The 14,482-nt window shown below is 35.3% G+C and overlaps 3 protein-coding genes across 4 annotated transcripts; 2 read left to right on the forward strand and 1 right to left on the reverse strand.

The window, feature by feature from the left end:
* Window positions 1-2,353: 2,353 nt before the first annotated feature.
* On the reverse strand, window positions 2,354-5,560 carry LOC18031198 (primary amine oxidase). The gene is made up of 5 exons (XM_006419847.2): window positions 4,669-5,560; window positions 4,080-4,464; window positions 3,865-3,978; window positions 2,713-3,251; window positions 2,354-2,638 (listed from the first exon to the last, which is right to left on the reverse strand). The coding sequence occupies exons 1-5, from the start codon at window positions 5,478-5,480 to the stop codon at window positions 2,452-2,454; spliced, it is 2,037 nt and encodes a 678-aa protein (XP_006419910.1). The 5' UTR covers window positions 5,481-5,560; the 3' UTR covers window positions 2,354-2,451.
* Window positions 5,561-9,426: 3,866 nt separating this feature from the next.
* LOC18031197 (heat shock 70 kDa protein 8) lies at window positions 9,427-12,981 on the forward strand. 2 transcript variants are annotated; one of them, XM_006419848.2, is made up of 2 exons: window positions 9,427-9,592; window positions 11,100-12,981. In XM_006419848.2, exon 2 carries the CDS (start codon window positions 11,124-11,126, stop codon window positions 12,843-12,845), a length of 1,722 nt encoding a protein of 573 aa, XP_006419911.1. In that variant the 5' UTR covers window positions 9,427-9,592; window positions 11,100-11,123; the 3' UTR covers window positions 12,846-12,981. The 2 variants fall into 2 exon arrangements, with proteins under 2 accessions (XP_006419911.1, XP_006419912.1); XM_006419849.2 differs by having other exon boundaries at window positions 11,122-12,981.
* Window positions 12,982-13,367: 386 nt separating this feature from the next.
* LOC18031192 (glucan endo-1,3-beta-glucosidase) lies at window positions 13,368-14,477 on the forward strand. Its single transcript, XM_006419850.2, has 2 exons — window positions 13,368-13,431; window positions 13,519-14,477. The coding sequence occupies exons 1-2, from the start codon at window positions 13,368-13,370 to the stop codon at window positions 14,475-14,477; spliced, it is 1,023 nt and encodes a 340-aa protein (XP_006419913.2).
* Window positions 14,478-14,482: the final 5 nt, after the last annotated feature.

Consider the following 14,482-nt stretch of genomic DNA (forward strand, 5'->3'; position numbering starts at 1 on the left):
GTGGGAGTTTGTTAATACCAAGAAGAATGGAGAATTGATTAGTGTGAACAAGATTTTTATTGATGAAAATGTTGTATAAAAAATTCATTCTCCCATTGTTTTCTCTAATTTTTTTCCTCAATTGTTTTACACTTAATGTAGCATGTTTTTTTTCGTAGGAAAATCTAATGCATGCAACAGTCAAGAAAAATTTAGTGACAAGGTTTAGGCATATGTTAAGTGAGAGTTCTTTGTACAATATCAAGAATTTGGAAGTTGTTTCAATTACAGGCGAGTACAGACCACTTTCAAATCAGTATAAGATTATTTTCTTGGTTATAATTTCGCTTAAGAGATTAGAAGAAAGAATTGTTAAGATTCCTATCAATGGATTCCAATTTATATCTCCGAATTTGATTGATATACATGTGAATAATAACACAATCCTCTCAGGTATTTTTTTAATTATTAATGTTTGTTAAACTTTAAGTGTATATTAGAAATTATTGATCCTTATGTTTTAATATGTTTATGTTATTTTTCTATAATATTACAGATGTTGTCGGAAGTTTATGTGATGTGGGTGATATTGAGATCGTTGGAGCTGGTTGGAAAAAAAGAGATGTAAAAGTTCTAACAGATTAGCAAGTTGAATATAATTTGGAACTTATCAACAACTACAAAAGGTATAAGGTTTGTACACTTACACTATGCACATTAATATATATTTTTAAAGTTAACAAAAAAATAATTAACTTTCATAAACAACATTAGTTTTATAAGGCTGCCTCATCTTAAAAAAAAAATCAATTCATATTTTTTTTATCAATTTCATCAAGTGCAAAGTAAGAAAAAAAATATAATACTAAATTCGTTTTCCAAAGCCGCAAGCGCAATTCTATTTACTAGTTAAATACATAAGAGCAACTAGAGTTATTAAGTCAATTGTAGTTGTAGACAATTAAATCAATTTATGATTAAAGATACTATGGGTTATTTGAACCCACAAAACTACTCATTAAATTTATTTTTAAAATTAATTTTTTATGATTAAAATACTCTTAAATTAAATTACAATCATGGACATTAAAATATAGTTAAAAAAATTTACTCTTTGAACACATCTTTACATTCAACATAATTTTTTTAAACCCTAATCATATTTTTATTAAATTCTAATCAACTAGAGGCGTGATTTTTCTTTCAAACTAGATATTTTTGTTAGTAAGGCACATGCGATTAGGTTCAAGATAATAAAGTTGGTGGTTATATCTTTATTTGCCTTCGACAGTGGGCAACAACCAACGACAAGTAGTGTTATTGAAAAACTTCTCTAAACTACTTCTTCGCACTTCAGCCCCGATCGCCATCAAAAGCTGCGGCATTTAGAAAGTTCCCAGGTAAAAACGTTTGGGAATTGCCAATCATATAATATTCTTGACAACCAAACGAGGGATTTGATCGACGAAGAAACGTGGAGATATGCTTATCGATTTTTCTATGAAGCTTCTCATGCCGTCTTCATTTGAAAATATTAAAGAAATTGCTTTCAGAACCATGGCCTCTGCTTCAAAGACTGAGATCAAGAAGGTTCTAGAGTCATTGTGTGGTCTCAAAATTGAGAAGGTAAGAACGCTGAAAAAAAAAGATGACCCTTGGTTGTTAGACCAAATTAGAAGAAAGCCTACATAACTCTGAAGAAGCCAGTATCATTTGCCTTTTGATATGCCTTTTTCAGAACCTAAGGATCTTGAATAAATGAAAATTTTAAAGTACATAAAATGTCAGATATTTTTGTTGAAGAGATTGTATTTACACATTTTAAGCAAATGTCGGCAATCAAGAATTTTTTCAACATTGATTTTTTCCCGAATTTTCTAAAAAGTAGAGTATGAAAACAAGAGTAATTAAAAAAAAGACAAAAATGTTGTAGACGGTGATATAAGTGATTCTTTTTTATGTTGGTGATTACTGCAGAAGCAATGATAGGAATAGATATTGTTTGTTTGTTACCTCCATGAAGAATTTGAATAATCTACATCTTAAATCAAGGCTGAGACATTGTTAAATGGGGTAAAATGGGATGAAAAGGTCTGATAGTTACTAAGGGTACTATAATAAATTTCTTTTTGAAAAAAAAATAATAACAAGGATGAATATGTGCTGTAACTATATTTTTCAAGATTATATTAATAAAGAAAATCTTCAATTTAATGGGGGAAAAACATTCGTTAAGAGTTTATAAATGAATTTAATGGGTTTTATAAGTAAAGACACTATTTATTATAAAAATTAAGTTTAATAAGGGTATATTGAGTATTTAAATGAGTTTATTAAGTAAAATTTAAAATTTTAAAATTTAAGTGTAGGATTATTTAATAAATGAGTTTACTAAATAATTTAGGGAGTTCAAATAACCTCACCCTTATAAAATATATCTCCACTCACTCCACCACACACATCACTCGATGTTTATGGAGAATACTCCTCTTTAGGTTGTTTAACTTTGAGCACAGGATTGCTCTCAAAGAAATTGGATGGCCGCAGCTCAAACCCACCATTCAATGTTGGCATCACAGGAAAATCTTCTTGATAAGGCACATGATGGAATCCCAATGTGTACCATAACACTATGTCCTTATTCTCTATGCTTCTGTTCCTGCATGTTATTAACAATAATCAAAACAAGAGCCAGCCAACCGTGTACAAACTAAATTCAAGTGGGCTTTTTACCTGTTGCTCCATACAGCCAAGGTGTCATCCCCGTGGCTCTGATCAGCATAAAGCCCACCAGCCCATTTCTCAGACTTGTTATATGCTGTGACCCACACATTGTAGTTAGTGAATGCCGCTCTGATTTGCGGGTGATCATCGCTTGATAAAAGGGCACCCGTCACTCCCTCTGGAATCAGACGGTAACCAATGAGGTTGCCCATCTTGGTCTTCTTATTCGGATTCACAAACAGCAATTCAGCCGGTTCTGATCCAAGCTTAATTCTTGCATCAGATTCCGTTTTGGCAGTCTTACTATCAACCGTCCAATAACTCTTCCTGGATGATCTGCGATCATTGACTCTGGTGGTCCGTAGCTTCGACTTGACAAAGGAGTTTGCATCACCGTCCACGTCAAGATCAAGACGGTAGGTAAGGAAATGATCGTGGTGTATTGCTATGCTATTTTCTGCTACCAACGTACCATAGACATCCTCCTCCATGTGGTCTTTGTGGGTGTATGTTGTTCCCCTCACTTGCACCATTCCAGTTAGCCCAACCTGCATTGAAATGAACCAATTAGCAGCATCACATAATTTCAATTTATTAAACTTTCTTTTTCTTTAATAAATTAATTGACATTAGCTCCGGAAAATTTGAGTTTGTATTTCTTTCGAAACTGTTTTGATAAAAACAATTACATTGAATATATATAGACTGGTCTTTAGATTAATAAACTGAAATTTTTGTCTTGAAAATCATCAAACTATCTTAGGTTTCTGAGTTTGATTAAGAGGACAGGGTTAGACTCCTTATTGTTTATAAAAATGGACAGTTGAAATTTCATGTAGTAAATTTTTTCTATCTAAATGGAGATAATGGTATTGACATACTATATAATATTCACTACGATTAATGTATAAAGACCACCAAGTTTACCGTACGATAATATTTTTAATTCATCTAAATGAACGTAATTCACTGACATAAATAACGAGAAATTCTATATACAATACACTAGAGATAATATAATTATATAGAAATAAAAAATTCAGGACTCTGGATGTCCGTTTATAAACCAACAAGGATCAAACTCTGTCCTGGCAAATGTCGAAGTCTGTGTTAATTTTCCCAGAAAATAAAAGGAACACAAACTGTAGCAATTAGGCTTACCGTGACTTTGATGGAGCCACTCTGCTTAAATTCCCAATCATTAACATAGTCGTAATTACCAAAAGTCGATACCGTTCTCACCACTAGGCTCACGTCCTGCCTAACCTCTCTTACCTGAATCACATTTATCCCATAATAATTAAGGAAAAAAGAAATTGAACTGCCAATATCTTAGAGTGTGATGTTGAAGAACCAAGAAGGACATAATCACATACCGTTTTCCCTGGAATAGTGGCTTCAGTGTGGCGCCACATAATGTCTCCGGCATATCGTTCGAAAATGCAGAAAGCTTTAGGAATTTTCCGGGGCATCCCATCCTGCTTCGAAAAATAGGCGTCCATGAAAACAGCATTCGGTGGGCAGTCCCTGAGAGGTTCAAGCGTCATCGAGCATAATCCGTAGCCGTATTCGCCCGCGTCAAAGAATGTTCTGCGTTGCCATTCCTCTGTTAGATCCATGTATGGCACAAACATCTCCGATACATGGCCTTTGTATAATACTCGACGAGATTGTTGCTTCTCCAGATCGTATATTGAGGCCAATGATATTATCATTCCAGCTCGAACGTCGAAACTTAGATGAAACTCCCAATCAGCCCACCTTAATTATTATAATTGTCATTAAGAACCAATTAATTGAAGATTTTTATGATCAATTTTAACCAAGTAATACATCAGCATTCACGATTTACACTCTCCTCGATCGTTATATACAAATTTTTGTACTAGTAATTAGTTTATAAATATACGAAGGTGATTGATGTTGAAGTAATTCGCCGCACTCTTCTCACTAAAAGATTCTTACCTAATCATGTGTCCGTCAATGGTGAAACTTGGGCCGTCCGGTTGAACCACCGTAATCGCCTTTAAGCTCTGCCTAAAAGGAGGCTTTATCTTTGATTCCCTGAACTCGGTCTCATCGGCCTTGGGTACAGGGACAGTAACTCTATCTTGAAACCCAATGATCTTCATCTCATCAAGATCAACGGTCATACTAATTCCCTCAATCGGTCTCATGAACAAATTCACGGTCCCATTCATATAATAACACATCACCTTAACAATCCTCTTCTTATTCTTCCCCTCCTCCTCCTCCGCTCCGTACCAGCCAACGCTGAAACTCTCGCACACCACCTCTTCAAGCTTAAGCCCTCGCCTACGAATAGAAGCCACGAACGGCGGGTACGTGAACGCCAACTTGTCAGCATTTTCTTGATCTTCAAAAGTGAACATAGGGTACCCGTAGCCGCTGTAAATTCGTTTGGACGCGATCTCTTGCAGCGATAAGTCGACGATGAGTTCGTGTGTTTGATGGTCTATGCGTGCAATAACAAAGGCTTGGCGAGGTGGGTTCGTGGTGGTTTCGTTTTTGACCCATGAGATAACTGTTTGCTTGCTCGGTTCTTCTAAGCCTACGTACTGAAAGGTTAATTTGTGGGTTGATGATTCGGGGTAAGCTTTTGTCACAATGCTTCTGATTTGACTGAATTCGGACGGAGTTAAGGAGTCCAGTGGGTGGTATTGGTGGCTGGGGACGAAGATGTAGAAGATGTGAAGAAGGATAATGAAAAGGATGGTTTGGGAAGGAGCGGCAGCCATTTTTTTGTTTTGTTCCATTCAGAAGCAAATTTTTTTGTGTGGTTCGTTGTTCATCTGCGTCGAGTTCATAACTTAAATCACCCACTCAGAAAAAAAAATATTTTAAATTAAAATTTGATCTGAGCTAAATAATTTAACCTTTTTTTCTTTTTAAGTAATTCAAAATAATTATTAAAAGTGATTTTTATTTTAAACACAAATAATGATTTGTAAAACAGAGCCCTTCATTATCACCAAGCGTTTGCAGCATCCATCTACTGATAAAAAGTTTGTCCTAGTATGAACTATTTAGTTAACCAATATTATTGATTAACACCAGTATTACGAAGAAGGAGAATGATGAACATGGTTTTGCACGTAATAGTCATTTGTGTGGCTCGATTCCATGGTTTTTTTTTCGGTATATTAAATTATTTGGTATCCAAAAATTACATTAAACTCCCATTAATTTAAATTCAAACTGATAAAATTATTAAAAAATAAAAAATTTTCAATAAATATTTAACTCAGCTTTATTTCTAATTTTAAACCGAGAACTTAATTTTAATTAAAACTAGAACAACTCCATCGCAATTATAAAACACACGATGATTTCCATCAAAGGGGGGTCGCTATCCGCTAAATGGTTAAATGATTGACAGTGTGGTCGATCGGGCAATAAAAGAGCTGGTCGGGCGTCCCCAACAATGGGACCCAGCCGCTTCAAATCTTGTGCCTACTGTTCCCTCATTTTGAATCTGTGCCGATTGAACGCAGCAATGTGATAAAGGAGAAAGTTCATTAATTCAAGGGATAATTTTATCCTGCACCCAACTGTTTCAATATTTTTCGTCACACACTCATATATTTTAAAAATACTCACTTTACACCTAATTCTGTTAATTTGACCGTTTATTCTAACGGTCAAAGGGTAAATTTAAAAATTCATATCCTAAATATTATTTGATGATGATAAATTAAATTTATTTAATAATTTAATTGATGAAATTATTATTAATTACCTTTAAATAAAATTTTTTAATATAAACATTAATTATTAAATTAATATTTTATCTCATTTTATTTTTTTCTAATTCAAGATAAGGGGTATTTCGAACATTTACTTAAATTTTAAATAGCTCCGTTAAACATATCGGTCAAATTAACGGAATTGGGTGTGGAGTGAGTATTTTCGAAACATATGGGTGTGTGACGAAAAATATTAAAACAGTTGGGGACAGGACAAAATTAACCCTTAATTCAATTAAAGTGAAATGCGCAACACACCTCCCTTTAGAGGGGAAAATGGGAAAGTTACCATGGATTTTCTGCAACGCTTTATTCTTCGCATTTAAGTTGCACTTTCAGAAACACAGATAGCTATAAAGGCCAAATGCAAGTGTTTCGTGTTAAAAATTATTACCGTTGAATTGTTATATCTTTTTGGGTTATTTCCACCTAACCCCCAAATCTTTTAACATTTTCCACCACGCATCCAAACTTTTCTACATTTTCCACCGCGCACCCAATTCCGTTAATTTGACCGTTATTTTTAACGGAGCTATTTAAAAGTTAATGAAATATCTGAAATACCCCTTATCTTGAATTAGAAAAGAATAAAATGAGATAAAATGTTAATCCAATAATTAATATTTACATTAAAAATTCTTAATTAAAAGTAATTAATAATAATCTCATCAATTAACTTATCAAATAAATTTAATTTATCATTATCAAATAATATTTAGGGCATGAACTTCCAAATTTACCCTTTGACAGTTAGAATAAACGGTCAAATTAACGGATTTGGGTGTGGATTGAGCATTGTTGAAACATTTGGGTGCGCGGTGGAATATGTTAAAACATTTGGGGGCATGGCGGAATTAATCCTATCTTTTTTTCTTTTTCCTCCTTAAATTTGGTGAATTTAAAATTAACTCAAGTGAGTTTGTGTTTTATTAGGAAAAATAAAGAAAAATGAAGAAATATATAGGTAAAGGCAGTTTTGAAATTATTATGGTCTAGTTAGATTTCTAATGATTTAAACGGGGCATTTTTAGAAATATGGTGTAAAATAATTGTTTAAGCTTTAAATGTTCTCTATGTATGCAAATTGACATAAGGTGTTTATTAGTCTATTCCCTTGATAGCCTTTGTCTTGTGACGGAAAACAAGCTCTTAATTAACAGGAATAAATTTGACTAGGTTAGACATTTTTTATGGTAGTATTTCATAACTTACGGTCAGTGGCGGATCTAGAAAAATAAGTTATCGGGGGCTAAATTAGATAATAGTAAAATATGAAAAATTAAAATTTTGAATATATAAAATATTTACTAATACATTTATAATTATTCTCTACGCATTTTTATATTTTAAAAATGTTATACAATAGACTCATTATCAATATTATTAAATTTATTGTTTCGTATACAAACAATCAAACTATCATTTATCCCATATGATTCCAAAGATGATTTTTCATGAGTTTCATTACTGAAAACGTTTGCTCTAGTATTATTATAGAGACTGGAAGAATTAATCCTATTTTTGAGAATTGAAAATATTTTGAGTGGTGGGCTATCATTATTTTTAATTAAAATATAAGTTTTTATAATTCTTAAAAGTTAAATTTTAAATTTTATGGGGGTTTATAATTTATAGTGATTATTTTAATAAATTTTTTATGGAGGCTAATTAAAAAACTAAAATATTTTTCTTTTTTAATTTTAGAATTTTTTTTTTGGCCAGTGGGGGCTCAAGCCCCCACTAGTCACATGCTAGATCCGCCCCTGCTTAGGGTGCGTCTGGAATTAAGGTTGGACAGCTGTGGTTGAAAGTATTTGGTAAACACGAGCTGCCGTAACTTGGAAGGTACGTTAAAATGATTTTTCACTTGTATTTTGGAAAAATTAATATATCTTTAATAATTTTATCAAAATTATCATTTAAAATTTATATTTACTATCAATTATTAACATTTGTTTCACAATTATAATTTTTTTCTACAATAATTATAGGTTAAAAGCTATAGCACCTTAATTTCAAATAAGATCTTAAAATACTTTACAATTCAAAAGTGAAAATAATAACATTTTATCACTTCTATTATGAGAATAGTTAATAAACTCTATTAATATCTCTGTCAACAAGTGAATGGGTCATTAATATAAGCTATTTATTCAAACAAATTACTTATCGTGTAGAATGCATAATAAAAATCCTTACATAAGGACTTTTGAAAAGTGTCAAAACCACAAAATAAAACTTGGTAGCCCATTTGGAAAGGATTTGAGTGGTTGCTGATCCCATTGAAAGCTTTGGTTTAATATCCAGTGCCACCCGAGAAAATGCTTTGGCGATTAAAACTTGTGTTACCTATTTTCAGATAAGTGATACTACCACAAACGAAATAGAGCTAAGTTACGAAAATAGCCATGTCCTGACCTGACGCAACCGTAACTGGATGAAAGCCCATGAAAGGCCCAACAGGTTCATGAACAATCTGGCTGGATCGGCCCATATAACATGTAAATGCTTTGTTTAATTTTAATTTTTTTAACACGCCACGTTTTGTTACTCTCGAGTCCTGAGCTGTTCGGGTTGTGCAAATTGCAACGTGTGTCAATTCTTCTGGACCCTTCTTGAGATTGTGAGCACCGCACCATAATTCTAAATTATAAAATAATATTTTATTAAATCTTTACCGTAAAGTTAGCCTTTTTTTTTCCCCCCCGTTTTTTTTTTGTGACAAAAAGTAAAACGCTGTTCTGTAAATAGTGAATGAAGGGAAAATGAGAGGAAAGAAGAAGTACAAAATAATATTTTTACGTTCTAGTTGCAGTCGTAAACTCATATAAAGTTAAAAAAAAAAAAACAAAACAATAATTCTAATTCACATTTTTTAATACCACCCTTCACAAATTAAATATAAATAAATAAATAGAAGTGTCTCCTCACTCCTCTCTCTAGGAAGCTCTAGAAGCAGAACCCGCCTTTTCGTAGAAGTACTAGTTGATAATAATACACATAACGAAGTGCTCTCGTTTCGCTTAAAACTGAAAAGCTCTGGCAGTTTCCATTCCAAGGCTCGATTGCTACTCTTCAGCTTTCTTTGCTTTCTGCTCGCTTTCTCTAAACAATCTCTAACAGTAAGTCTCTTTTTATTTTGTACACATTTTTGTTTTGCGTTTGCTACGGCAAATTCATTTGTATTCGTGCCTCACTGGTAATTGCATGATTCTTTTTTGTTTCTTCATTTCAACATCGCATCGACTCTTTAATCTTTTTTACGTTTTTTTTTCCTTTCTGTGTTAATTCATATGCAAGAAGTTGCTCATCATTTTTGAAACTGTGACGGTCTTGTCTCTGTGTCACTATGTTAGATCATGCTTGCTTTTATTTTTCTGTTATCGTGAATCTTTCTACATTATGCTTGAAATTTTTTTTTCAAGTTAAAGATTTGGATACAGTTAGTACTTAGTCATCTTGATCTTCAGGTTCTGCTCTGCTTTTAATGATTGGTATTTATTAAACTGAGGTGATTGTAATGTGTGAATTTCATTGAATTTGCCGCCCCCCCACCCCGCCCGCCCGCCCGCCAAGTAGTTTAATTGATCTGGGAATATCTCTTTGTATTACTGTCAATGAAGCTAAACAGGTAGCATGTTATTCTTGATTAGTTGAATTAGCGACACAAAAGGTGGTGGCAATGGAAAGTCCATGTTTGCCTGTCCATGATCTGTCGATTTGTTGCCACGATGAGTGAATCATTTCGTTTTGTATTTTCTTGGAAATTTAATACATCAATGTGCATTTTAATTCATTTGCTATTATGTATATGTACCATATGAGACAAGTGCTACTTTTGAATTGGATGTCCGTTTTTCGGTTTTATTTGCAATCTTTGATGTGAATCAATAATATCTTGAAGGTGTTTGTTGAAAGACTTGCATGTACTATCATTTATTTAGTTGCCATAAAATTCCAGAAGCTTTATATAGTTTAGCGCGTTGGCTTTTGAAGGTGATTTAAGTGCATTGCTACCCAAAACATACAGTAGGACTTATGTATATAGGGCCTCTCAATACCGTGAGTACTTTAGTTTTCACCTGTCTGGATATAGTAGTTATTCCGGTTCTTCTTCTGCCTTTTAGAAGGTCCAGCTTCACAATTTACAGAGATGGTGATTGTAAGACAGGTTAACAAAGTGAGGCATCAGAGTCATATTGCACTACAGCTAAAAGGAGATTAGGCTTCTTTGGCAGCAGAGAAAAACAGTGGGGAAAAAAAGGGTGTAAACTAAATTAGTAATAGAATTATAGCTTCATGTTATCTGATTCTCAAACTTAAAATCTGTAAAGTTGACCGACCTTGTAGAATGCACTTTTGGGATCTACTTTTGGGAATCAAAATATGTTGAGTCCTAAAGCCATGTACCTTTGTTTCCTATAACATGTTGTTTGATAGAGAGCACTTTGTTCAAGTACTAAAGGAAGCTCGGCTGGTAAAAATTTTAATGTACACTTAACTTTATCCTTCTCATCTCTGAGAAATCAGCGGCACTGCCCCCCTTGGCTTTTTATCATTTCTATACTTGTGTTGGTTTATGGATTGTCCTCTGCTTTATTATATCATTCTGAACAATTTCTTCATCAGTTGCAAATTTGTAAAAACACAGGAATGGCTGAACCAGCGTACACTGTGGCTTCTGATACTGAAACAACAGGAGAAGAAAAGACCTCATCCCCTTTTCCTGAAATTGCAATTGGAATTGACATAGGTACTTCACAATGCAGTATTGCATTCTGGAATGGCTCTGAAGTAGAGCTTATTAAGAACACAAGAAACCAGAAGGTGATGCGTTCATATGTCACCTTCAAGGATGAAGTTCCTGCAGGTGGAGTCAGCACTCAACTCTCCCATGAACATGAAATGTTATCTGGAGCTGCTATTTTCAACATGAAACGCTTAATCGGCAGAGTTGACACCGATCCTGTGGTCCATGCAAGCAAAAGCTTACCGTTTTTGGTCCAAACCGTGGACATTGGTGTTCGTCCATTTATTGCAGCCTTAGTGAACAATGCGTGGAGATCCACCACTCCCGAAGAAGTCCTGGCAATATTTTTGGTGGAACTAAGAGCCATGGCTGAAACTCAGTTGAAACGCCCAATAAGAAATGTTGTTCTAACCATTCCAGTTTCATTCAGTCGTTTCCAACTGACACGCATTGAACGAGCATGTGCTATGGCTGGCCTTCATGTCCTCAGACTTATGCCTGAACCAACTGCTGTAGCTCTATTGTATGCTCAGCAGCAGCAACAGAGTGTGCATGAGAATTTGGGCAGTGGAAGTGAGAAGATTGCGGTCATTTTCAATATGGGTGCTGGGTACTGTGATGTCACTGTGAGTGCTACAGCTGGAGGAGTTTCACAGATTAAAGCTTTATCAGGAAGTGCTATTGGAGGAGAGGATTTACTTCAGAATATGATGCGTCATCTTATGCCAAATTCAGAGTCTCTTTTCTCAAGCTATGGTATGAATGAGATCAAATCAATGGCGTTGCTTCGGGTTGCTACCCAGGATGCAATCCATAAACTATCATCAGAGACGAGTGTTCAGATTAATGTCGACTTGGGAAATGGATTAAAAGTATCAAAAAATGTAACGCGAGAGGAGTTTGAGGAAGTAAACCAAAAGGTATTTGAGAAATGTGGGAGCCTTATAACCCAGTGCTTGCATGATGCGAAGGTGGAGATAGAGGATCTGAATGATGTAATACTCGTGGGTGGCTGCTCATATATTCCAAAAGTAAGGAATCTTGTCCAGAGTACATGCAAAAAAGTAGAACTCTATGAGGGTATTAACCCATTGGAAGCAGCAGTTAGTGGGGCAGCTCTGGAAGGAGCAGTGACTTCAGGCATTAACGATCCATTTGGGAACCTGGACCTGTTAACCATCCAAGTCACACCACTTGGCATTGGTATACGAGCTAATGGCAACAACTTTGTACCCATCATTCCTAGAAACACCACGATGCCAGCACGGAAAGATCTGGTCTTCACAACAGTTCGCGACAACCAGTCTGAGGCGCTGATTATTGTTTATGAAGGTGAAGGGGAGAAGGTAGAAGAGAATCATCTTCTAGGCTATTTCAAGATAACAGGAATTCCTCCCTCTCCCAAAGGAGTACCAGAAATAAATGTGTGCATGGACATTGATGCCTCGAGTGTGCTGAGAGTTTTGGTTGGGGTCATTATGCCTGGCAACCCACATCCAGTGATTCCTGTAATGGAAGTGAGACTGCCAACGGTTGATGATGGACATGGCTGGTGTGCTGAAGCTCTAAACAGGGCTTATGGATCCACTCTAGACCTTGAGACAGTGCAGCCGAAGAAAATGTAATGGTGTCTTGAAATTTGATTGCTTTTTAATATTTTCAAGCGTTGTATGCATATGAGTCTGTATCCTTCAGAAAAATTTACTTTGTGAGTTTGCATCATAAAGAAATAATAGAGGCTGTTTTGATGCGTTCTTTGTACACAGGTTTTATGGGTGCCCATAGTTTGCCTGATGTCAGTGAAAACATAGTTGTGAATAGCTATCGTATTACTTTTGGCAAAGTTATGCATTGGTTGCACGTGCTTTTCTCGTGTGGTGCAAGGCTAAAATTGGAACGTTATTCAATGAGCATAGTTGCCCGGATTTTATGCTAAAATCCAACTAGGCTTCATAATTATTCCTATTCTATATGTGTAACGGTTGTACTCTTTGAGTCTCCAGAGTAGCTAGAAAGTGCTCTTTAAAGTGCTGGTGAGTAATTGAGTATTTCTTGTCATTCTAGTTTTTACCCAGTTAAGAGAATCAACGGAATTTGATTGCTTTTCGCACATTTGGAAATTGGAATAGGCAATCTACTCGTGTATGATGGCTTCCGCAATATGGTTTGTGCTGTTAACAATTGTTGTATTTCACCTCTCTGCGGTGTTCAGTAAGTGAAATAATTTTTTTTTTTTTTAATAACACTCACCATGTTAATTTCAGTGTTAGCGGAGAAAATTCATTAACGTCTTTGCAGGTGGCGATGTCGGGATCAATTATGGAAGGGAGGGAGACAATCTCCCTTCTCCGAAACAGGTTATCGATTTCCTAACCAAGAATTTCAGCAACAAAATTGGACTAATCCGTATCTACGATGCTAATATTGAGATTTTAGAAGCATTGAGCGGAACCAATCTTGTAGTCACAATTGGCGTACCAAATGAGGCCATTAATTATGTAGCTTCAAGCCAAGATGCTGCTGATAAATGGGTTCAAGATCACATAATCACATACGTCCGAAAAGGCGTTAGGTTCCGTTATCTTTGTGTTGGCAACGAGGTGATCCCTGGTATTCTTGCAACCTGTGTTGAGCCAGCCATTATGAATCTTCACAATTCAGTGAGAAAGGCTGGCTATGATTTTATTTTTGTCACAACTGCGGTTGCAGCAAATGTTTTAGGCACATCTTATCCTCCTTCCCAAGGCCAGTTTGCTCCGGATGTTGCTGATGTTATGAGTAGCATCACACATTGTTTGTATAGTTTAGGGTCACCACTATTGATTAATGTGTACCCTTACTATGCCTTAGTCGAGGACCCCGTACACATTCCGTTTGAGTATGCTCTGTTTACATCTCGAACTCCAATTAGAGATGGACATCTAGAATACTACAACCTCTTTGATGCCATGGTAGACGCCTTTGTCGCGGCAATGGTGAGGGTGGTGCAACGGGAGGACGTCAAACTTGTTGTGTCGGAGACGGGCTGGCCGACTGACGGCCGCATAGGGTACGCGATTACCGATTATGCCCGGACTTATAATAACAAATTGAGGGAGCATGCCATTGTATCCGGAAGGACTCCCCGGAAGGCTGATATCAATTTGGAGGTTTACATTTTTGCAATGTTCAATGAGGACCTTAAAACTCCTGAAGAAGAGAAGAATTTTGGAACTTTTTATCCTAATTTCACTGAAAAGTACCCATTGTGGCGTTGATTATG

Source organism: Citrus clementina, unplaced genomic scaffold, assembly GCF_000493195.1.
Source record: "Citrus clementina cultivar Clemenules unplaced genomic scaffold, Citrus_clementina_v1.0 scaffold_9, whole genome shotgun sequence".
NCBI lineage: Eukaryota > Viridiplantae > Streptophyta > Magnoliopsida > Sapindales > Rutaceae > Citrus > Citrus x clementina.